We start from the raw sequence: 23,122 nt of genomic DNA, 5'->3' as shown, positions 1-23,122 counted from the left end.
CTTTTTCTTAAAATAAAATAATATTGAAATGTAAAGGGAAGAAGAAAAAAAAAAAAGCCTGAATATGTTCAGGAAATTTCGGACTTTTCTGCACAACTATGTGGTGAAATACCTGACCAAAGAAAAAAAAAAAAAAAAAAAAAAAAAAACTGTTTAAACCTCTGCAAGAGTATACTTATGTATTCTAAATTGTTTTCATACATTTTGTTACAAAATGGTGACTAATCTAATCTTATAGAATTTGTTACATGCGAAAAATTATTTGACAGGTTACAAAAAAAAAAAAAAAAAAAAAACCGTAATAATCACACACTATAAAACGCTCAGGAACGCAAAACAAAAGAAAGTAACAGAACAGCTCTTGGCACACACACACACACACACCCTTTGGTATTTTTCACATAGATTTGAAAATAACTAAGTGTTGTCATATACGACATATGCTAACGATGGGAGGCAAGGCGAGTCCGTAAGGAGGAATACATACATAAATAGGAACATAAACATACGCACATATTTATGTCCCTGTTTATGTGCGCATGTGTTTATCATTTTTTTTTTTTTTTTTTTTTTTTTTTTTCTCCCCGGAGCTTTGCCATCACAATACTACCAACGTTGAGGTTGTCTAATTAAATTAACCGACAACACTGAAAAAATGAAATGAAAAAAAAAAAAAAAATGCAACAAACAATTCGTCAAGTGAAAAACGAAAGAGTTTACCACAACAAGTAGAAGATGGAGTTTGAAGTAAATCGTGGAACACATGATGGGAAGAAGGAAATTGAACTGAGACCTGAATATGTGCACGGGTACTGTGGAAGCAAAAATAATATTCAGAAATTTGCCAATAAAAAAGTCATGTATCCGGTTCATAATTTGATAGTGGTGTATGATCTGTTTGACAGAGTACAGTCTATTTTTTCTGAACATGTTAATAAGGTAGTAGCGCAAATATGTGAACGTTTTTGACGTGGAAAATTGGAGCCCTAATTTAGCGCATTATATAATTGGTGTTTTTAACAAAGTGGACACACCACAATTGGTTAAACTTTTTTTCCTCTTTTTCGTTGCATATATCTCTTGGGAACTTCTTTATATTGGGGAGTTCCATTATGCACACATGTGTTTACGTGGAAAAATATGAGAAACGAATACACGTCTATCTAATTGAACCTCACCGGAAGGCCATACCAGATCACCACACATCCCCATCTCTCTTCCCTCTTTTTCCCAATTTTTCCTAGGTGATCCTGCTCAAGTGTAGAGAAAACACGAGAAGTGTGCTCAGCGCAGAAGAGACCAAAAGTAATATAAAAATATATCTGTGGGATAAGCAGAATTTTAAAACATTAGCCATGATAAAAATAAAAAAAATAAACTTTTTGGATATAGATTATTTAAACGATGTACAAATACTTGTCCTTTGTAAGTATGCTGACAAATTAATATTATTCGTTTTTTTTGTGGAACGCTACAATGAAAAGGGCGTGTCCTTGAAGGGGCAAAAAGCTTATGTCATAAAATCTGTGCGCGATTTTTACCAAGCCAAGGGGGAAAATACAAGAAAAAAAGAAAATGAAGCAGGAAAATGCAATGCAGAAAATGAAGGAGGAAAATGCAATGCAGAAAATGAAGGTGGCAAATGCAATGCAGAAAAAAATGGCCATGGCCTTGCAATTCTTGAAAAGCGGATCATGGTAAAATGGCCCAAATGGGGTGATAGTACCACCGGTCTGTTCAGAAAAAAGCGCGCAACAAATAGAACACACAGAATGTTCGACATAAAAACAAAATCTAACATTCCTGAGAAGATCTATTTCAGGAAAATAAATGCAGCAAACACTGAAAACTTTGTGAAGGTAGAGGAACTAAAAAAAGGGACACTTTTATGTTATCATATTGTATTTATAAGACCATTTGGAAAAATGAAAAAAAGGTTCAATGAATTATTGAAAAATTTTAAAATATTTGTAGAAATTAACTATAATGTGTGCATATACAATCAAGAGTATGTGTTTGTACATGTGCTGAGAAATAATATCCTTTACGAAAGGTTGAGAAATAATAGGATAACGAGTTCAAAATTTTTAAATGATGGCACTTTTTCTTGGGTGAAGGAAGGTCTTCCCTTTTTCTCCTTCCTTTCGATAGACATATTTGTGAATGGCTTACTTTTGCATTATCTTGCAAGGGAAGAAAAAATAAGAAGCAATATATCACTGGTAGAGGTCTCATCATGGGGTAAAGCCAAAGTAGATGCAATTACTGATTGGAGCAAAAATCTCTGTGAAACCAATTTAAATCATGACGAGGTCCAGAATGATGTGCAAAGATGCATAATTAGACAACTGAAAGACTTCTTCAACGATGAAATAAGTGTGATCGAAGTTGTCAACTGTTTCTGTTCTGAAGAGAGAAATGATATAGACACATTTTTGAATATGTATGAACGTGTTCAGGAGAAAAGGAAGAAGAAAGGACACCATAAAATCACCAAGAGTAATGGTCAAAAAGGAAATCACAATTTCATGATTACAAAAAGGAATAATAGGAAGAATAGATATTTGAGAAAAAAAACATATTTCTTTGTAGGATCTAAAAGAGGAATAATCATAATCATAGATCTTTTAAGACCTCACAAAGTAATACATTTGGAGAAAATCTGCACTTATAGCATTGTTTCTATTTTTTCTTTTCAAAGCAGTATATTAATATTAAGCAGTTCCGGAATTTTATATTTTCTCAAAGTTCCCAATTTTGTCCTACATAAAGCGGTAGACATTCTGAATCTTGGGAGACGAGGTCCTGTGTCGACTAAGGCAGGAGGTACTTCTTTGTCGTCTGTCCTTTTAAAAAATGATTCCTTATATGCTTTTAGACAAAATTCGGAAAGTAAAAATAGCTTCTTTGTGAAGAATAAAGTGTCTATGTCTGAATGGGAGAACAAAGTGAGGAGCGATACCACCATGGCATGTTTCTGTAATGATCAAATGAGAAGACTCTTTCCTGGATCAATTTCATCTTATGTCGACAAAAATAAAAACTGTTCAGATGTGGAGAAAAATAAAAACTGTTCAGATGTGGAGAAAAATAAAAACTGTGCACATGTGGAGAAAAATAAAAACTGTTCAGATGTGGAGAAAAGACATGTAACAGTATGCGCTTCTTGCTTGTTAGATATTTACACTCTCGTACTAGGAACTTCAAATGATGATATGATTTTTTACAATTTGTTTTCCAATGAGATATGTTATATTTACACAGGAAGGCACAAGATTAACTGTTTTTTGCTTGAAAGGAATCACATCATTTATACTGTGCAGAACTGTATATACAAATTGAGCATAATTAATTATAATATTCCTGTTAAGATATTGACTCTAGGTAAGATTCGCATTTCTTCTTTTTTATTTTACTCTAGTGATGTACTAATATGTGGAACGTTGAAGGGTTGTTTGTATTTTTTCAGCATTTCAAACGAAAGTGCAAAAGTGATTAATAAGGTTGAGAGGAAGGATTTTATGCACATAGGTTTAAAACGGTTAGATGGGATGGGTTCATACCAGGAAAGAGAAAATAAACAAAAAGGGATAGTAGGGAAATATGAACATAATAATGAAGTTATATGTTTATTATACAAAAAAGTGTACAACAATAATGCATCTATCAGAAAATGGTACAATTTGAGGGAAGATGAACCATCGAATCAGGAAGATAAGATTGTGTGTCTAATTTTAAATAAGTCTAAGAATATTTTGTTATGTGCATGTGAAAAATGCCTATTTTTATTTAGAATACAAGTAGGAGGTAACGAAAAGATCCATTTGAAATATTTAAGGTCTCTTCATTTTGCGAATATCATTGTGGATGTAAATTTGATAAAAAATTATGATAATTTGTTTTATGTATCGACGAGAGATGTTATTACGAAAAAAAGTGGTGTCAATAATTTCTACAACATCTATCATTTGTGCTCGTTTAACTGTACCAAAAATAGAAGATACAAAATGAACACTATCTATAAAAAGGTCTTGTTAGAGAATATATGGCATTATCCATTTCTTTACAATCATGAAGAACAACTTGATTTATTAAAAAATAAATTCGTATGTCTTCTTAACCGATCTGTCTTTGTAGTGTATTCATACAGCTACCCTGTTAGGAAGTCTTGCACATGGTTTTGCACTTCAATTTGCAGTTCGATTTGCACTTCAATTTGCACTAGACCTTATACGTGTTCCTCGAAACGTGATCTCAGAAATTATCGAAAAGGAGATAAGAAAAAAATTCAATCTGGAAAAGCTATCAACTTGGGGAATTTAAAGTCAGAGGAAAAGAATGAAGCGAGTGAAGAAGTTTCTCGCCTTTCATGCAGAAATGATTACACGTATGTTGACAATTTTGTGAAAAGCGGGAAAGCGAAGCTCGAATGTAACAAATATGTGAGCAGTACATACTTGTCTGAGCAGAACGAATCAATTATGACGAAAGAGGGAAGAAAAAAAAAAAAAAAAAAAAAAAAAAAAAAAGATGAATTGAAAGAAGTAGCAAAGGTAGAGGTCTCTTGTAAATTGGCTCATAAGATAAAAGAGTCTAACACAAAGTCTCCGATGCTGATCGAGTCTAACACAAAGTCTCCCATGCTGATCGAGTCTAACACAAAGTCTCCCATGCTGATCGAGTCTAACACAAAGTCTCCCATACTGATCGAGTCCAATACAGAATCGCACACAATGGACGCTTTTAATAGGAAAAAAAGTTGGAACATCCACCAGCACAGCAAGGTTTTGAAATCAAAAGATAAAAAAAAGGTAAAGAAAGAGTATCCCCAAATGTTGAACGAAGATAAGGATTCAATGCAGGAAAAACAAACGGACATTATGGAGGGAAAAAAAAAGGACTACAAAAAGTACAAATTGTTGAGTACCATTTTGCAAAAAAGGGCCAACAGGGAATTTGGGAGGAACTATTTTTGTCACGAATAGAAATGCTTCTTCTGATAGGTTGATGGAGCATCAGATAGAGTGGCAGGGACAAGAACAGGAGCTGTCAATTAACCTACGAGTGTCTATGAGTGAAAGCCACGATGAGGTGGAAAATACATTCCTGAAGAAACATGATAGACACGTTCAAGATGAAAAAGAGGACAAAAATTGGAAAAGAATAATAGGGTCATAATTGATAAAAACAAGTAGAGAAGAAAAAAAAATTTTTTTTGAGGGAAACTATCCCAAAATTTTATGTAAAACATTATCTCGGAAAGTACATTGGGGGTGGGGGTGTACGTGCTGTTTTGCAGTAAAATGAATAAACTGATGAATTTAGGAACAACTTGGAGGATTCAGATGATGCATTCCCATTGATCGTGGATACGCAGGGAAATTCCTTTTAAGTGAAAGGTATGAACAATATGATGTATGTATGCAGTAAGTATACACAAAGGAGATATACCCACTATAAAAGGGGAAGCAAATCAAATCTTTAACACATCGGAAAAATATAGATATCAAAACATTTTAAAAGTAAGGGGATAAAGACGAACATGAGAAAAAAAAAAAAAAAAAAAAAAGAAAAAAAAATGTTGACGTATGAAGAGAAAATTCTTATAGATGACATGAGCCTCATTTCCACACGTTTATTCAAAATTATGCCTAATAAGGATCATGTACAAATTTTTTTTTTTTTTTTTTTTTGGAGGAAGTTTTATATGCATGTATTTGTTTCATTCTATTTTTTTGAACACGTGTTGTTCTTAAAAAGTGGGCTATATTTTGTACCTCCTCTGAGATGAAACTGATTTTAAACAAACTTTTTTTTTATATAAAAGGGTTCCCTTTTTATGTATTTATATAGAACGAAAATGAGAGTCTCACTCTAGGTTGTGTGTAACAAAAATAGTTTTTTTTCCTTTTCCCATTCCTTTATCTTTCAACATTTTTTGTATCCCTCTTTGTGGATGTTTATTTTATTTTTGTAATAATAAAAAAAAAAAAAAAAAGGCGTTGAAAAGAGTGAAATGAAAGCGGGGATGCCCGTTTTAAGGGGTGCAGGAATTTCTTTATTTTCCTTTATTCTGCTTTGTCCTACTTTATTCTGTTTTGTCCTACTTTATTCTGTTTTGTCCTACTTTATTCTGTTTTGTCCTACTTTATTCTGTTTTGTCCTACTTTATTCTGTTTTGTCCTACTTTATTCTGTTTTGTCCTACTTTATTCTGTTTTGTCCTGCTTTATTCTGTTTTGTCCTGCTTTATTCTGTTTTGTCCTGCTTTATTCTGCTTTATTTTCTCCCCTTTTCGGTTGCCCACATTGGTGAGATTCGGGCTTAAAGGAAATAAGTTCTTACTTTTCTCTTGTTTGGTCCACCATAAAAGAATTACCAAAACATATTATGCACGAGATTAAAAATTTCCTTTATGAATTTCTGCAGATCATATATGTGTACAATAGATACACATACAAGTGTGTGAAATGTGCATCGGATGGGGTGGCCGATTGGATGACGAGTGGGAGAGGTGTGGTGGTCGTTCATTAAGGGAAAAAAAAAGAAAAAAAAAGAAAAAAAGAACGAACGGAAAAGAGCGAACAGAAAAAGATGAGTTAATAAGCAAGGCATAAAATTTCAAACAAAATTTTTAAGATTAAGAAGGAAAAAAAAGTAGTAATAAAAACTTGACATACCTTTTTTTTTTTTTTTTTTTTTTTTTATACATAATGTTTTGTTACGCCATTTAATCATAATGTTTTGTTACGCCATTTAATATTAATTAAAAATCACCTCAACAAAGTAATACTGGAAAATAATTCCCCCCCTTCCTTCCCAACTTCTTGGGCACTCTTAATGGTAGTTATTACGTTGGAAAAGGTACAACATAGTATGTACAGTTTTGTCTTCTCCGAACATGTTATATGTATACATGTATATATGTTTATATATGTATATATACATATACATGTATAAAAATGGTATGTGTACAGAAAATATATAACACAAATAAACGTTTAACATAACTTATATTAACATATGTACTATTTTATACGTCCCTTGTTTCAGTAAGCTGCCATGTCCTGAGTGTGCCTGCGGACGATTAAACGAGCCATATCCCCAATCTTACTAATTTTATACTTACATTTTATAAACAAAAAAAATGCTAAGAATTTAACGCTCAGATTTTAATTAAGTACTTTTCTAAAAATAGAAAAAACAGCTCGTTAGTTTTCTCACTTTTTCTTCATTTCTTCTTTTCTTCCCTTTTTTTCTATTTTTACCTCTCAGTAAACCATCTTATTTTTTTGGCATCCTTCGAAACGGAAAAAAATTAACAAGGGGAAAAAAAAAAAAAAAAAAAAAAAAAATAAGGTAAGGAAAGGAAAAAATTTTTTTTTTTTTTTTTTTTTTTTTTTTTTTTTTTTTTTTTTTTTTTTTTAAAATTTCAATGATTTTTTAATTTATATTTTTTTTTTTTTTTTTTAAAATTCGTAAGAAGAGAAAAAGGAAAAGAGGGGGCATAAATATATATATATATATATATACATATAAAAACACATATATCCTTTTTGAATATCCAAATTTGATCGAGTACATTTTTCACTTTTTTTTTTTTTTCTTTTTTTCTGTAGCAGAGTTTACGTATTTGAATAGTCCCATATAAATTACAATTTTTCACATTTCTTCGGGTACATACATATATATATATATATATATATATATATATATACCCCTCCACTTATTTTTCCCTTTTTTTTTTTTTTTCCAAATTTAGTACATTTTTACCGCTTTACATATATTGAATGCATAATTTTTGAAAATTGACACGACTGAAAGGGGGGACTCGAAATAGCTACAACATAGAAAAAAAAAAAGAAAAAAAAAAAAAAAAATGAAATAAAATGAAATGAAATTTGGTAGCATGAAAAGGTTTCCATATCTTGTACTATTTGTGCTTTTTTTTTTTTTATGGCATCACGTTAAGGTCAAGTGTGATGAAGGGGTTGTAGCCAATTCAGTTAACATCTCAAGTGCAGAAAAACCAATCACTCCCAATGCTGCTAGTACTTCCAGTGCCACCAGTACTGCCAACAGTGCCAATATCTGGAACGCAGTAAATGAGACAAGTTCGGACAACTCATCAATGAACCATGCAGCTGAAAAGAAAGGTCAAGAGTCAAATGCAAATTTAAAAGATGACACTTTTTCCAAGGAACAAGAAACATCAAAGGGAAAGACGCCAACAGGTACTACCAACACGATTCCCACTATCACAACTTCGACAAATCAAAAGAAGGAATCAAATTTTACATCCAATGAATCCAACAAACTACAGACACCACACACGACCTTTTTACAAAACAGTGAACAGAACTCAGCGAACAGCAATGATAGCAAGGATAGCAAGGATAGCAAGGATAGCAAGGATAGCAAGGATAGCAATGATAGCAAGGATAGAAATGATAGAAATGATAGAAATGATAGCAATGTGCCAAAAGAAGAAAACACGACTAATGCTGCAAAGGATTCCAAGCGTAGCACAAACGGAGCAGGCGGGTTCAAGGAGGAAGAACATTCCATGGTTAAAGAAATGATTCCAAAGGAGGAACTATCGAAGGATGGAAGTAACATCGAAAAGAGTAAAAAAGGGAATGAGAATGGGCCAACAGATAAAAGTGCAAGTAAAAATATTGGGGGTGGGTTAAGAAACGGAAGTGGAAGCAGCAGTGATGCAAAGGATTTAGAGAAGGAGAATTATCTAACAACTGGGAGTGGCAGCAGTGAAAGTGGCGGAAGTGAAAGTGGCGGAAGTGAAAGTGGCAGCAGTGAACGTGGCGGAAGTGAACGTGGCGGAAGTGGCCTCAGTGATGAGGAGAAGAACTCAGATATGAGCATCCTAAAGATTTTGTCGATTGGATCGTCGATACTGATGCAGTTAGTGCTATTTCCATCGATCTTTAAAATTATAAAAAAAAAGACAACAGGAGAAATGGACGGATTGCCATATGTTGTGCTATTATTTTCGTCCTTTCTCTGGTTTGTATACGGAATGCTACTAAACAATTCAGCAATTGTATGTCCAAATTTAGTTGGCCTTATGTTAGGCATATTTTACTCCCTTATGTATCACAAGTATTGTAAGAATATGTGGTTAAAACAGAAATTATTTTCTTATTATAAAATTTGTGGATTTATATGTTTTCTTATGTACGGGTCTTTATACATACTGACATATGAACAGTATGAAATTTTTATTGGATTTATGGCCTTTATCTCAAGTATAGTTAACTTTGGTGCTCCATTATCCTACATACAAATAGTTATTAAAAAAAGAAATTCTTCATTAATTCCATTAGAAATTGCAACAGGAAGTTTAGCTTGTTCTTTCTTATGGCTTACCTATGGTTTTACGTTAAAGGATGGATTTATTATAATTCCAAATTTGTGTGGTTTTATTTTAAGTCTTTTACAGATAGTTTTAATATTATTATATTCAAATAAGGAAATTATTACAAATTATGAAGATGAGGGAGAAGAAATTGATTTTTCCACTCAAGGTGCAAGTATGAAAAGGAATCATCGACATGCATCAACAAAAAACAATAATAACTTCTTTAATGAATTTAACATGGATGAAGAAAACAGAATCAGTTCTTTAGAAACTTCAACAACAAGACCCACCACCACTAACTGTGGAAGTATTATCAGCAATAATAATATTAACACAAGTGTAGTAAGTAATAATAATTCTTCCTTTTTTGATTTATCATATGATGAAACATCTCCCCTCACAGGTACCAAATTTGGCCTCACGTATGATAACACGGATGGGTTATCTCGTCAGATCTACCTCAACCGATCGGGAAGCACACAGCAGGACGCACCCTTGTCCTTTTAAAACGCAATCCCCAGTGGTGTAGTGGTGTAGTGGTGTAGTGGTGGAATGGTGAAGTGGTGTAGTGGTGTAGTGGTGTAATGGTGTAGTGGTGGAATGGTGTAGTGGTGAAGTGATGATTTGGGCAGACTCAAATGTATTATCAAGCCCGATTCAGTGTGCTAACCTTTCGAATGGAGGTTCTCCGCCCCCTCCGTTTCTCACGTTCGTCCATTTTATTTCATGAACGTGTTGCTGTTCCCATAACTATTATCATTACAGTCACAACTGCAATCACAATTAAAAAAATTACCATTAGTATTATCACTATTTTTTTTTTTTTTTTTGTATATATGTGTTGATGGAAGCGCCCACTTGATTTTTTTTTTTTTTTTTTTTTTTTTTTTTTTTTTCTTCTCTCACGCTTTTTCGACATATTTCCCGACCTTTTTCGTGTCCTTTTGCTGGCGTTTTTTTCCTCATTCAATGGCGCCATCCCACCCCCATATTTCTGTTTTCGATTTTTCCTTTACTTTTTGTTGCGTCTCAAAAAAAAAAAAAATAACTGTTCCCTTTCTCTTCCTTTTTTTTTTTTTTTTTTTTTTTTTTTTTTAAACTTTTTTGTTTTTTTTTTTTTTTTTTTTTTTTTTTTTTTTTTTTTTTAAACCTTGCTGCGTAATGTTATATGAACTGCTCATTTGTTTTATCAACGTCTTATTTGTTTCGTGAACTTATTTGTTTCTTGAGGTTATTTGTTTTATGAATTTTTCATATGTTATATGAACTTTTCATATGTTATATCAACTTATCACTTCTCTTATTAACTTATCACTTCTTTTATCAACTTATCACTTCTTTTATCAACTTATCACTTCTTTTATCAACTTATCACTTCTCTTATTAACTTATCACTTCTTTTATCAACATATCATTCCTTTAATCAAATGTTTGCCTTTTTTTTTGTTTTTTTTCCCCATTTCAAATTGCAAAACATGGAGGAAGGAAATCCTTCTGTGTGCATCTTTTAGTTATATAAGTATGTACATATATATATATGGAATATGTATATACATAAGTTAAATATGCATGAAATCACTCCGTATGTACCCCTGTCTCTGATGTATTGCTAACCCTACCGAATAATTAACACATGTTTTTTTTTATTATTACCATTTTATTTCGATTAATTTATTTTCCTTTTCCAACTTTTTCACAATTACCTTTCGTTTCCACGAGTATACCAAGTTACCCGTATTATGTATGTATACTTATTTCTTTTTTAAAAAGGTACAAAAAAAAAAAAAAAAAAACTTGCATTTAAAGATTAGCAAAGTTGTTTTATTATCTCCATTCGTTTAACTTAAATACATAATATTTGCACATGCTCCTGCTTTTTGTTTTGCTTCACTTTCACTTGGTTTCATTGCTATCTAATTTAGTTTTCTTTTACCTCAATTTGCATGGAAAAAAAAAAAGAAAAATTCCCAACGTTTCATGGTTGAGGGGAATAGCAACCAGTTATGTCGCCTCGCCCGCATCTCTACACTCGTAATGAACGCAGCTTATAGTAGAAGCGAATTTCTCATGAAGGTATGAAGTTGCAAAGTTGTGAAGTTATGAAGTTGTAAAGTTGTGAAGTTATGAAGTTGCAAAGTTGTGAAGTTATGAAGTTGCAAAGTTGTGAAGTTATGAAGTTGCAAAGTTGTGAAGTTATGAAGTTGCAAAGTTGTGAAGTTATGAAGTTGTAAAGTTGTGAAGTTATGAAGTTGCAAAGTTGTGAAGTTATGAAGTTGCAAAGTTGCAAAGTTGCAAAGTTGCAAAGTTGTGAAGTTCCTGACCTGTGCTTAGCATTTCTTCTGAACAAGTGCAGGCGTAGGCCTACACGGGATTTTATATTGTGATAATATCTGTGACAACAACGGAATTGCAGTTTGATTACCAAGTATGATATTGAATATTTCTTCTCCTACTTCTTCCTCTTCTTATTCTTTTTTTTTTTTTTTTTTTTTAAACTACCCTTTTTGGTGCTACACATAAGCAGTGTTAAAAAATAACAAACTGTTTAAAATGCTTGACTTGGTTAAAATGAAAAAATGGGTAAAGCAAAAATATAGTAAACGCAGAAAATATAAAAAGGGGAAAAAAAAATAAAGTAAAAATGTTCTCTTTTGCACATTAAAAAATGGTAGAGATAGTTGCGTAGCTGTTACTTAGTCTAGAAAAAATCTTAGAATGAAATGCGTGAAAAAATGAAGAAAAAAAAAAAAAAAAAAAAAAAAAAAAAAAAAACAAAAAAAAAAAAAAAAAAAAAAAAAAAAAAAAAAAAAAAAAAAAAAAAAAAAAAAAAAAAAAAAAAAAAAAAAAAAAAAAAAAAAAAAAAAAAAAAAAAAAAAAAAAAAAAAAAAAAAAAAAAAAAAAAAAAAAAAAAAAAAAAAAAAAAAACCCCCAAAAATTAAAAATAAAAATAAAAAAAAAAAAAAAAAAAAAAAAAAAAAAAATAGCCCATAAATAAAGTTAAAGTGAAAAAAAAAAAAAAAAAAAATTGCGCATGAATAAAATTAAAAGAAAAGGAAAAAAATTGAAGAAGAAAAATGCAAAAGGTATGGAGGCAAAAGTGAGGAAGAAAAAGCAAGTAGAATTTTACTCTGAAAATCAATTTTGCCATCCATTGTTCGAGCTTTTTTCCCCATACCTATTCAGTAGTTATATATGCACATAAAATACATTTTCATCTACACTTAACTGCGCTCCACGGCAGTGTAGAAACTGAACAAGTGGCTTTTGCATTACGCTCCTAAAAATGGAACCAGATACATCGGGTGAGGAAGGCATTGTTGCAGCGCAAGGGGCACACACCATGGTATAAAAAATGTGTATACATATGTGTATACATATGTTTATACATATGCATATGTACATATTTTTTGTGTTTCTCCACATATTCTCATTTAACCGAAGCGGCACTTTTATCCATCTGCTAAACTGAACTAAAGTATTTGAGCGTTATTTCCTTGCAGATGCAAATCAGCTCTGCGTATACTTATATGAACATATGCATGCACACCGATATGCACATGTGTGTGTTTGGATTCACACGTGTACTCCCATACCCGAACGAACTCCTGGAAAATGGATGAACACACGAAAGATGAAAAGGACGACCCCTATATGGTAATTAAAAAAAAATAGAACCAATAACGAACTTTCAAGAAATAGTTTTATTTTTGATGTGGCTACGTTTTAGAGGTTCTACGGTGGATTCTATTCTACGAAGTAGCTAGCCAAAATTTACATGAGCGGTTGTTAAACCAGGGACATAACGGGGCATTTAAAGACGGATCTAATGAGACATTTACTCTTTCGTTTACTCTTTCGTTTACTGTTACGCTTTAGAAAAAATATTTTTTTTCCATTTTCCCGTTCCCAACCCTTCTCTCCTAATTTCAGAGTTACCATGACGCTAATAGGAACACTATCATATGCAAAAGTATAAAATAATATCTTGCACTATCTTAGCACCCGTTACAGTATAAGAGGCAAATACATGTGTGAAAAGAATTACATGTTTGCATCTGCATGGTTCCACTTTCTCTAGTGTGTGTTTATGTCTTAAGAACACTCAATTATACACAACGCCTGATATTTCTCGGCACTCATGTGTTGCATCTTCTATTATATCATATCTTTACATTTTTTATGTTTCATTTTGTGTGTCATATTTTTTTTTTTATTTCCCTTAAGAAAAAATTGAAGACTTGAAAAAGAACATCGAGAATTTATTGCACGATGGAAATACATTGCTTGATCTGGATAACATAAAAAAGTCTTTAACCAAATTGGAGATATATTCATATGACAATGAAAAAGTAATGAAATGCTGCATTCTGGTCTAGATACATATTTCTTACATTCTACATCTCTCTCTTTTTTTTTTTTTTTTTATATTTCTCAAAGAGGAAATTATTTTTATATTTTTTTTTTTTCTTTTTAGCAAATGGGTATCGATTTGGAACATCTGGAAAATGTTACTTGTGTCCACAACGATATAATGGTATGCACCAAAAAAAAAAAAAAAAAAAAAAAAAAATGTAGCAAATTTTAAAATGGTTCATATTATATGTGAAGGTGTGTAGTATTTTTTTTTTTTTTTTCTCTCTATGTTTAAAGTCTCCTAATGATAATTTTTTTTTTTTTTTTTTTAATCTGAAAATAATAATTTTTAAAGCATTTATTTTTTTATACTGTTACAATTGTTTTTTTTTTTTTTCCCCTTTTTACACATGATGATAAGTGTACACAACTAAAGAAGGAACTTTTGAAGCAGAAGAATTTGAACTGTTCTTTATCTCTAAAGCTTCGAAGTATACACATCAAGTTAAGTAACCTTTATGCCAAGAGAGACGAATTAGAAAATGTGATACAAAACAAAGTGAGAGAAATCGAGCATCAGTTCCTCATTTTGGCAGATGGTCTTGACAAGAGGGTGCCTCAGGTAGAAAGAGAAGCACAAATTCATCTCTCATTTGCAGATGATAGAGATGATATTTCAGTTTTAACAATTAGGATTCATCTAATCTGACGTGTGGAATGATATTCCATTCGTTGTTCCATTCCTTAAACGAGAATAATCTTTATAAGCACCAATGAAGACCCTTTTTTTTGTTGTTTTTTTTTTTTTTGTATTATTTTCCCTTTCCTTTTTACTCCCCAATATTTCTTAGACATCCACAAAAGAGGACGAATTGACACACGATACAATTAAGAAAGATTTTATAATACAGAAGAATGAGGAAGAATCAAAACAAAAAGACATCACACTTGAGAAGTTAAGACAAAGAATAACAGAATATGAAAAAAACATTCAAGTGCACGAAGCAGAAAGGGCGAAAACTGATTTAGAGATAAAACATTGTAAGGAGAAATTAAATGAAGAAATTAAAAAAAATAAAATTTTTTTAAATAAAATAAAAACATACGAAATAAATTTGGGAATTGTAAAAAATGAAAGCACAAGAAATCTGAATGAATTAAATGAACTGAAATTTGAGTTGCAAAAATGTAAAATCATAAGCAGTAAAGTAAAAATAAAAAACAAGCTATTACACGATGAACAAATTAGCTTAACACAAACCAATACAAAATTGAAAGTGCAACTACAACGACTCAATGTGTACTTAACTAATTATAGACGTATAGAATCTCTCTTTTCAAATTTTTCCAGGAAAATAATCAACATAGTCCTGTTCCTTAAGAACAATCATGCAATTGGAGTAAGTAGTGCACGTATCATCTGTGGAACTTTTGATTTGCCCATTCCTGCACGATGCAGTAATACCTTGGGGAGTGGGATCCCCTCCCACACGCTAGATCACGCTGTGGATGAAAAGGTGAACAACCATCTCGAAGACACACTAGATGGTACATTAGATGGTACACTAGGTGGTACACTAGATGGTACACGAGATGGTACACGAGATGATACACTAGATGATACACTAGATGATACACTAGTTGATACACTAGTTGATGTAGTGGATGTCATAGAGGGCAACAAGCTCTTGAATCCATTGCAGAACCGATCGATCACTCCAGTTGGTTATCCCGTAGAAGGAAATGCTCTTCAGACTTTACCCCTCGTTAGAAATTCCACATCTACCAAGATAGAGTTGTATGTAGATGCCATTTCTGCATCCGTTCGAGATTTGGTTCGAATAAAGCATAACTTCCAGGTGAGCATACAAACAATGCAAAAATAGAAAAAAAAAAAAAAATAAGAAGCTCATCTCGAGGTGGAAAAATCACGTGCATGTACCACTTTGCCACTTCTCCACTTTGCTGCTTCTCCACTTTGCCACTTCTCCACTGCAGCATCAGAGAGATGAACTTGAACGAATCAAAATCGAAATGAAAGAAGCAAGGCGAGAACTGCAAAAGAAACAAAGGAGCTACGAAGAAATGAAGCAAAAGGTGAATCAAATGGAAAAAACAGAACAAGAGAAAAAGGAAGAAATTATGAACGTGAAGGAAAATGACAAACGGATGATTGTTCATCTACAGGAAAAGTTAAAAGGTGAAGAAATAACAAATATAGAATTTAAAAACATAAATCATGGGAACATGATAAAAATTAGAAAATTAAAAAGGAGAGAATATAAAATGATGTTCGAAATTGATAAACTGAAAAGATATATACAAGAAAATAAATCCAATTTAGAAAGAGAAAAACAAATGAGTATTAAAAAATTAAAGTATATGAAAAATAGAAATATTCAACTGGTAAAAAATTTAAATGTTATAAATGATGAATTGAAAAGGTGTGTATGTAAAGTCAACACTGTAAGTAAGAACATCGAAACTGTAGAAAGAGAAAAGGAACAAGTTAAAAACAAATTGAACATAATTAAAGAACAAAATGATGAACTTACAAAAGAATTACAATCATTGAAGAAACAAAAAGGGTTAATGAAAATGAAGGTATATGCACATAACAAGAAAATTGGGAAAATAAATGACAAACTTAGCTCTGCAAGCAACAGATTCAACAAAATTGTAAAGCATCTACACAAATGTAATGAAGAATACAAAGAAGAATTAGTTCGAAAGAATGAAAAAATAGAAGTATTAAAAAAATATCAAAATGAATTAAAAAATGAAATAATAGAAAAAGAAAAAAAATTAGAAAAAAATGAAAAATGCATCCAAAAAATGGAAATTCAAATGAAAACACACGTAAAACAGAACGCTGTTCTAAATGATGAAATTGAGAGAAGGAATTTGTTTATAAAAAATAACGAAAAAAAAATTAATATACTAACCAATATTGAAAATGATTTATTAAAAAAAGAAGAAATTAATCAAATCAAATTGACAGAAAAACAAAACGCAATTAAAAATAATCAAATCGAACTCAGACATGTCAAAACAGAAAATGGAAAACTAAATTATGTTATTAATGAGCTAAAAAAAAAACTAATTAATGAAGAATTTAAAAGTAAAGAAATTCGCAAGGAAATTGAAAATTTAAATAAAGAAAAAAATAAAGAAATTACAAATATACAAAACCTCTTGGAAGAAAAAGAAAAATCACTTCAAACAGTACTACAACAATTTCACGATTTAAAATGTGAAAAAATAAATTATCAAACTGTTATGGAAAAAGATTTAGAACAGCTAAAGAACCAACTATTAGAATTTAAATCCTCTAATGAAGCATACCATGACACAATAAAACAGATGGAGAAAAATCTCGACCAAGCTAATGAAAGACTCAAAAAAGAGACATCCTCAAATGAAGAAAAAAATAAACAAAATTTACAACTGTCGAATGAGTTAAACAATTGCAAAAGAAAAATAAAAGAGAAGGAAGAAGAAATGGAGGAATTTAAAAAGGAAAAAACGCTTTCATATCTTCAAAAAATTGATGAATATACACAAAATGAAGAAAAATTAAAACAAAAGTTTGAAAAAGAAATAGAACAAATGAAAATCCAATTTCGTGAACAAATGGAAATACAGAAAGTAATGCACGAAAAAGAGATTAAAGAATTAACTTCTCAGAACAAGGTAGACGTTGAAAAGTTAAATAAAGAAATCCAATATCAAAAGGAGAGTAATCAAAAGAATGTAGAATCTCTAACCCAAAGACACAAAGAAATGGTAAACAAAATTCAAGAAGAAAATCAAAATGAAATTAATAAAATGAAAAAAATTTGCCAAGAAAACAAACAAAATGAAATTCTCAGAAACGAAAATGAAAAAATATTAGAAAACAAAATTGAAGAATACAATTTACTCTTGAAAGAAAAGGATGAGGAACTTATGCAAATTATTCAGCAATACGACAAAAAATTGCAAACACAAAATAAAGAAATGGAAATACTAGTGGAAGAATGTGAGAAGAAGCTCAGAGAAACTCAAATAAGCAAGAGAGGAGGAGGAGGAGTAGAATGGGACAGTAGTAGGAAAAGCACAGATGTATTCCCAAGTGGCGGTGATCATACCACCACAACATCACATGATTCTAACACAAACAATATTCGAAATACATCAAGCATTAACAACATGATGAATGCTTGTGACATGACTAATATGGAAGAACGTCTGAGAGAGAAAGAGGAAAAAATTATGGAAATGCAAAACGAATTGCTAGGGTTGAAAATGGAAATATCTGAGTTGGTGCAAAAAAATCATGTTCTACTAGTAAGCAAAGAAAAAGCAGATAAAGAAATCTCCAACTTAAGGAAAGAAAATGAAAGACTCAAAGAGGAACTTGTAATGGATGTTTCTCTACAGATGGGTGGAAGTAACATGGATAATGTTGGCTCGTTCTTACATCAGAAAAGTTCCAAAAGTCTCGAGAAAAAGAAAAAAAAGAGAAATGAAAAAGGGGAATGTAATGACCAAGGGGAATCTGACATTTGTGAGGGTACTAATCTGGAAGGGGAGGAAAATTCTGAGAGGGAGACGAAGAAAAAGACGAAGATGAAGAAAAAGAAAAAGAAAAAAATAAATCAAAGTGGAGAAAGTGATGGAGCTACACAAGAACATTCTCATGGAGATGAAACACTCCTACGTGGAGATGCAGATGGAACATCTATCATCAGCACCTTCAGGGGTAAAGAGGAAGATTGTTACTTGTATCTGAAATCTATAAATGATAAACTTGATGAAATTGTGGATAGATTAAAGTCGAAGGAAGGAGATCCACTCTTGATCAATGATGCTTTTAACAAGATAAATTTGGCCATATCCACGTGGAACTTGTTTTCTGACACGAATACAGCCGAAGCGGGGGAAGCAGCAGATGTGATGGCAAATGTGACAGAAGATGAGGAATCTGGGGTAGCAAATATGGACGAGCCGACGAATGAAGAGAATCTAAATGATGGAGACATGATAGAACTTAGCTTCACGGATGAACGATATGAAAATATTAAAAGGGAAGTTATAGAAAAGGTTGAACTCATTCGTCAGATGGTTTGATGGAGAAAGAGAGAGGGGGCGTGGGACTGGTGAGGGGAAAAAAAAAAAAAAAAAAAAAAAAAAAAAAAAAAAAATATATACTTCCTTCAAGCAAAAAGATTAATCATACATTGGAAAGGGTGTATAAAAAAATGGATCCAAATTTTTTTTCTTCATCTTTGCATAGCGAGTTGTTTGTTTTCTCCTTTTTTCTGAAGTTGTGCATGTCGATTCTGTGATGATCTCGTTGACTTCCCAGGATGCTCATTCAATCGCTTTAATTCATTGTAGAATTGTCCAGCTTGTCAGATTCGATTTAATGTGTGTTTTTTTTTTTTTTTTTTTGTTCCTTTTTTATTTTTGTTTTGCCTTTTCGCAACCAACTTGAACTTCTTATGTTTACGTGCCTGACTTGTTCACTGGCATTTTTCATTTTTCATTTTAAATTTAAAATTTTTTTTTTTTTTTTTTTTTTTTTTAAAATGATAAATCTTCTTGATGTGCACGACGGGTCAGATCGGCGAGGGAAATGTGCAAGTTCAGTGGTAAATAAAAAAAAAAAAAATAAATCCATGAAAATGATCGTTCATGATTTCCATCTTATTTCGCTTCTGCAACGTCTACAATATCTGTAACATCTGCAACGTCTACAATATCTGTAACATCTGCAACGTCTACAATATTTGTAACATCTGCAACGTCTACAATATCTGTAACATCTGCAACGTCTACAATATCTGTAACATCTGCAACGTCTACAATATCTGTAACATCTGCAACATCTGCAACATCTACAACGTCTGTAACATCTACAACATCTGCAACTCCCACCCCTAGATGAACTCCGAAAAGAGGGGAACCGTACGAACGTAAAAGCTGTTAAGCTGGTACTTGGCATAGAGATCCTTCAAGTAATAGTTCTGCTTCTGCTGGTATGGTCTATTCCTGGTGTTGTAGTAGATATCTTGATACATGGATTTGAGGTGTAGATTGTAGGCAGCACACAATCGTTTATTGTGTGATATAACGAGATAGCCAATTTTAAAAAGAATATCCAAGGTAAAGAGGAGAAAAACTGTAAAGTAAAATTTTTGAACAGAGTCATCTGCAAAAATTTTGGATTTATGATGGATGCAAATAAAAAGAAGCAAGATAAATCTGGTGAAAAATGTTAAAAGGATGAGTAAGACATGATTATTCTTTAAATTATAATTAAGTCTTAAATTTTTGATAAAATTATTTCCTATTATCAGAATTGAAAGGGATGATAATCCATGCATATGTTTTGTATTAATGTAAATTAAAAGAGATGCAATTGATATGAATCCTTTATAATCTCCTTTGAAATTGTTTTTATAGCTTGATTCATTAGTACTTAGCAGATTCAATTCGTCAGTGTGATAGACTCGACTTGGGGAATAATCACTCACTCCTTCTATGCCTCCTCCTGGGTTAATACTTAAAAAAGTTGGTAATTTACTTTTACTATTCTGATTCATGAAAGGACGAATTATATAACCTATAAATTGTCTTCCAGAGAGTGAGCACAAGAATACATAAATATTCCTTATAATTTTGAAGGACGGTATGATTGCGAATAGGAGATAAAAATATGGTGCATACATTTCTGACTTGTTCATATTCCTCAAAAATATTTCGAAAATGTTATTATATACAAGCAATAGTAGAAATAAAAAATCGGATGCACATTTTATAAATATGAAGAATGTAAAAAATAAAACTTCAATTATATTAGACAAAAATATAGAACAGAAAAAAGATATGATTGAATTCCCAAGGATAATAAAGAACGAAATGATAAACATTATATGATTATGCTCAAATAATTTGAAATACATATCTGATTGGGTTAAAATTATTTTCAATTCATTAATGTCTATTTTGGTGTAAAAAAAATAAATCACAATGGACATTGAAATCTTCCCTACACAATATATTATATATGGAATTATTAAACGTATCTGATTCAAATAAGATACCTTCAGACTATCATCCAAATAGCAATGATACCTTTCATTGTTCGATCCATTTGTATACATCAGTTTATTCATGGTGAATTTCTTTCCAATTTTGTTTTTTCTTATGTTTAGCTTTCGTAATGCTTCTACCTGCTTTTCAATCATGTTTTCAAAGTACTCCTTCAGATCCACTTGTAATTGGGCTTGTGTCTTTCCTTGCTCGTCAGCGTGAACAAATTCCTGCAACCCGTCACATCTTCTTCTCTCATTTTTCTTTTTCGCGCCACTAAGCTGGTTCGGAGTATGGTTCGCCAGTTGATTCGCTAGCTGATTCGCTAGCTGATTTGCTAGCTGTTTTCCTGTCTGATCTTCTTCCTGATTTGCCGCCTGATATGCCGCTTTATTTGGTGCCTCCTTTTCTTCCTCGTTCGCTACCTGATTCGATGGTCGCTCCGTGATATTCCTTATCGAGTGCATCGACTTGAAGTCAAGGGAGTTGTTGCACCCTAAGCCGTTTAGCGACACAATCGGCCTTTTCTTAAAAAAACCCGTGGATGGTCTGTTCATCATAAAACTTGATTTGTTTCCATTTGGGGAACCATAAGGAATGAGAGCACTATCGTCTGATTTCGTTACAACATTGTTTTTACTCTTATGTTTTACAAGCAAAAGAGATTCATTAGCTTGAGCTGCATTATCTGTGTGGTCTATGTTTCGACGTAACCTCTCGAAGACCAAATTGCAGTGCTTTATAGTGCGGCATTTTATTGGGATGAAACAGACATTTTTAATTAGAAGAGGAGGGAAATGAACACTTGAAAAGTAGGAAGCTAAGAAGTAAAAACGTAATATCATGAAAGGAATATCAACCAGTATAATACCAATCACAGCTGCATGTTTTCTGCAAAAATATATATCACCAAGATCTAAATTTTTTCTATTTTTTTCTGTCACTAAGGAAATGATAGGAAATGAATAAGCGTTTAAATAGAGAGAAAAAGAAATTAGTACCCCTCCAATTATTTTAATCCAAAAATTTGTATTCCTTACAATGTAAGACAACTTGACAAGAGTAAACAGCAAATCGAATATATCAAATAAGTCTATTGCAACATGTAGGATTAAGTTATTGTGGAAAATTTTTTCATTTGATATGGAAATTTCTTCTGGGTACAACTGTTTGTGCGATTCAATTGATAGGGAGGTATATATAAGAGTACTTAAACTTAGGAGAACAAATATAATGCATTTGTTGTAATAATCTTTGTCTGTATCTTCTGAATAAGTATTATCATTAAAAGCAAAAAAGTACATAAAAATTACTTTAAAAGAGATGGAGTAGACATACAGTATCCAGCAATTCCCTCCCTTAACAGCAGCAAACGATTGGGAGTTGTTGAAACAAAAATGGATAAAAATGTATATGTCGAAGGTGCATAGCAGCAATATAAGTTTATTGTATTCGAAGAGGATATAATACAATCCAAGTTGTTGAATTATGAAGGTGGCCAGATTGAAGAAAAAGGAAATTCTCCATCCGTTCAGAATTTTCGTTATCATCTTGGGGGGGGAAGAAGTTTTTTTTGAAGGAATTACAAAAATAGCGAGTATCAAAAAAGGGCAGAAAGTTACCTGCCCAGCAAGGTGTAAAAATAACAAAAAAAAAGTCGCGTAACAAATAAAAAAAAAAAAAAAATTAAAAAAATAAGTAAACACGTACAAATGTATGAACAGCGTATGAGCACTGTGAAAAACAAAGGACATACAATTTTCACATACACGCAAAAAAAAAAAAAAAAAAAAAAGTGTCCCTGGTTCTTCTGGGACAAAAGATATTGCTTATGAAAGAGTTTGTATAAGGATGGAACGCGCAAAACAGGTAGTTCTGGTTGTATACATTACCCATGTAACGTCTTAAGAATAACTAGCTGGATTTACAACAAATCTGTATCAAGCTAAAAATGTTTCTGACTAAAAAATAAAAAAAAAAAAAAAAAAAAAAAGAAAAAAAAAATTATTAATGTTCAGAACAAAACCAGAACAGCTTTGTTTGGTTAGCAGTGCGTACCCGTTGCACAAAAAAAAAATAAAAATAAAATAAAATAACAAATAATGAATAATAAATAATAAGCAATGAATAGTAAGCAGTAAATACTCAGCAGTAAATAGAAAGCAATAAATAGTCAGTAATAAATAGTTAGCAATAAATAGTCAGCAATAAATAGTTAGCAATAAATAAGTAAATAATACGGTGTGCCTATAGGTACGCATGTGTACATATGCACACGTGTGTAACAATTGTGTTCACTTGTGTTCGCTTG

The 23,122-nt window shown here is 31.7% G+C and overlaps 4 protein-coding genes across 4 annotated transcripts; 3 read left to right on the top strand and 1 right to left on the bottom strand.

The window, feature by feature from the left end:
* Window positions 1-735: 735 nt before the first annotated feature.
* Window positions 736-4,985, top strand: PGO_040450 (hypothetical protein, conserved; the record flags this gene model as incomplete). Its single annotated transcript, XM_028686233.1, has 2 exons — window positions 736-939; window positions 1,245-4,985. 2 exons carry the CDS (start codon window positions 736-738, stop codon window positions 4,983-4,985), a joined length of 3,945 nt encoding a protein of 1,314 aa, XP_028542034.1.
* A 2,908-nt stretch (window positions 4,986-7,893) lies between these two features.
* On the top strand, window positions 7,894-9,885 carry PGO_040440 (hypothetical protein, conserved; the record flags this gene model as incomplete). Its single annotated transcript, XM_028686232.1, has 1 exon — window positions 7,894-9,885. The coding sequence occupies one exon, from the start codon at window positions 7,894-7,896 to the stop codon at window positions 9,883-9,885; it is 1,992 nt and encodes a 663-aa protein (XP_028542033.1).
* A 2,578-nt stretch (window positions 9,886-12,463) lies between these two features.
* PGO_040430 (hypothetical protein, conserved) lies at window positions 12,464-18,843 on the top strand (the record flags this gene model as incomplete). The annotated part of the gene is made up of 6 exons (XM_028686231.1): window positions 12,464-12,560; window positions 13,603-13,727; window positions 13,853-13,912; window positions 14,153-14,353; window positions 14,583-15,590; window positions 15,736-18,843. The coding sequence occupies 6 exons, from the start codon at window positions 12,464-12,466 to the stop codon at window positions 18,841-18,843; spliced, it is 4,599 nt and encodes a 1,532-aa protein (XP_028542032.1).
* Window positions 18,844-19,655: 812 nt separating this feature from the next.
* PGO_040420 (hypothetical protein, conserved) lies at window positions 19,656-22,361 on the bottom strand (the record flags this gene model as incomplete). Its single annotated transcript, XM_028686230.1, has 1 exon — window positions 19,656-22,361. The coding sequence occupies one exon, from the start codon at window positions 22,359-22,361 to the stop codon at window positions 19,656-19,658; it is 2,706 nt and encodes a 901-aa protein (XP_028542031.1).
* Between the last annotated feature and the right edge of the window lie 761 nt (window positions 22,362-23,122).

The sequence above is a fragment of the Plasmodium gonderi genome (genome assembly GCF_002157705.1).
Source record: "Plasmodium gonderi DNA, contig: Chr04, whole genome shotgun sequence".
NCBI classification, from domain to species: domain Eukaryota; phylum Apicomplexa; class Aconoidasida; order Haemosporida; family Plasmodiidae; genus Plasmodium; species Plasmodium gonderi.
Note: the sequence above shows the minus strand (reverse complement) of the source record. Positions and strands in the feature narration are given on the sequence as shown.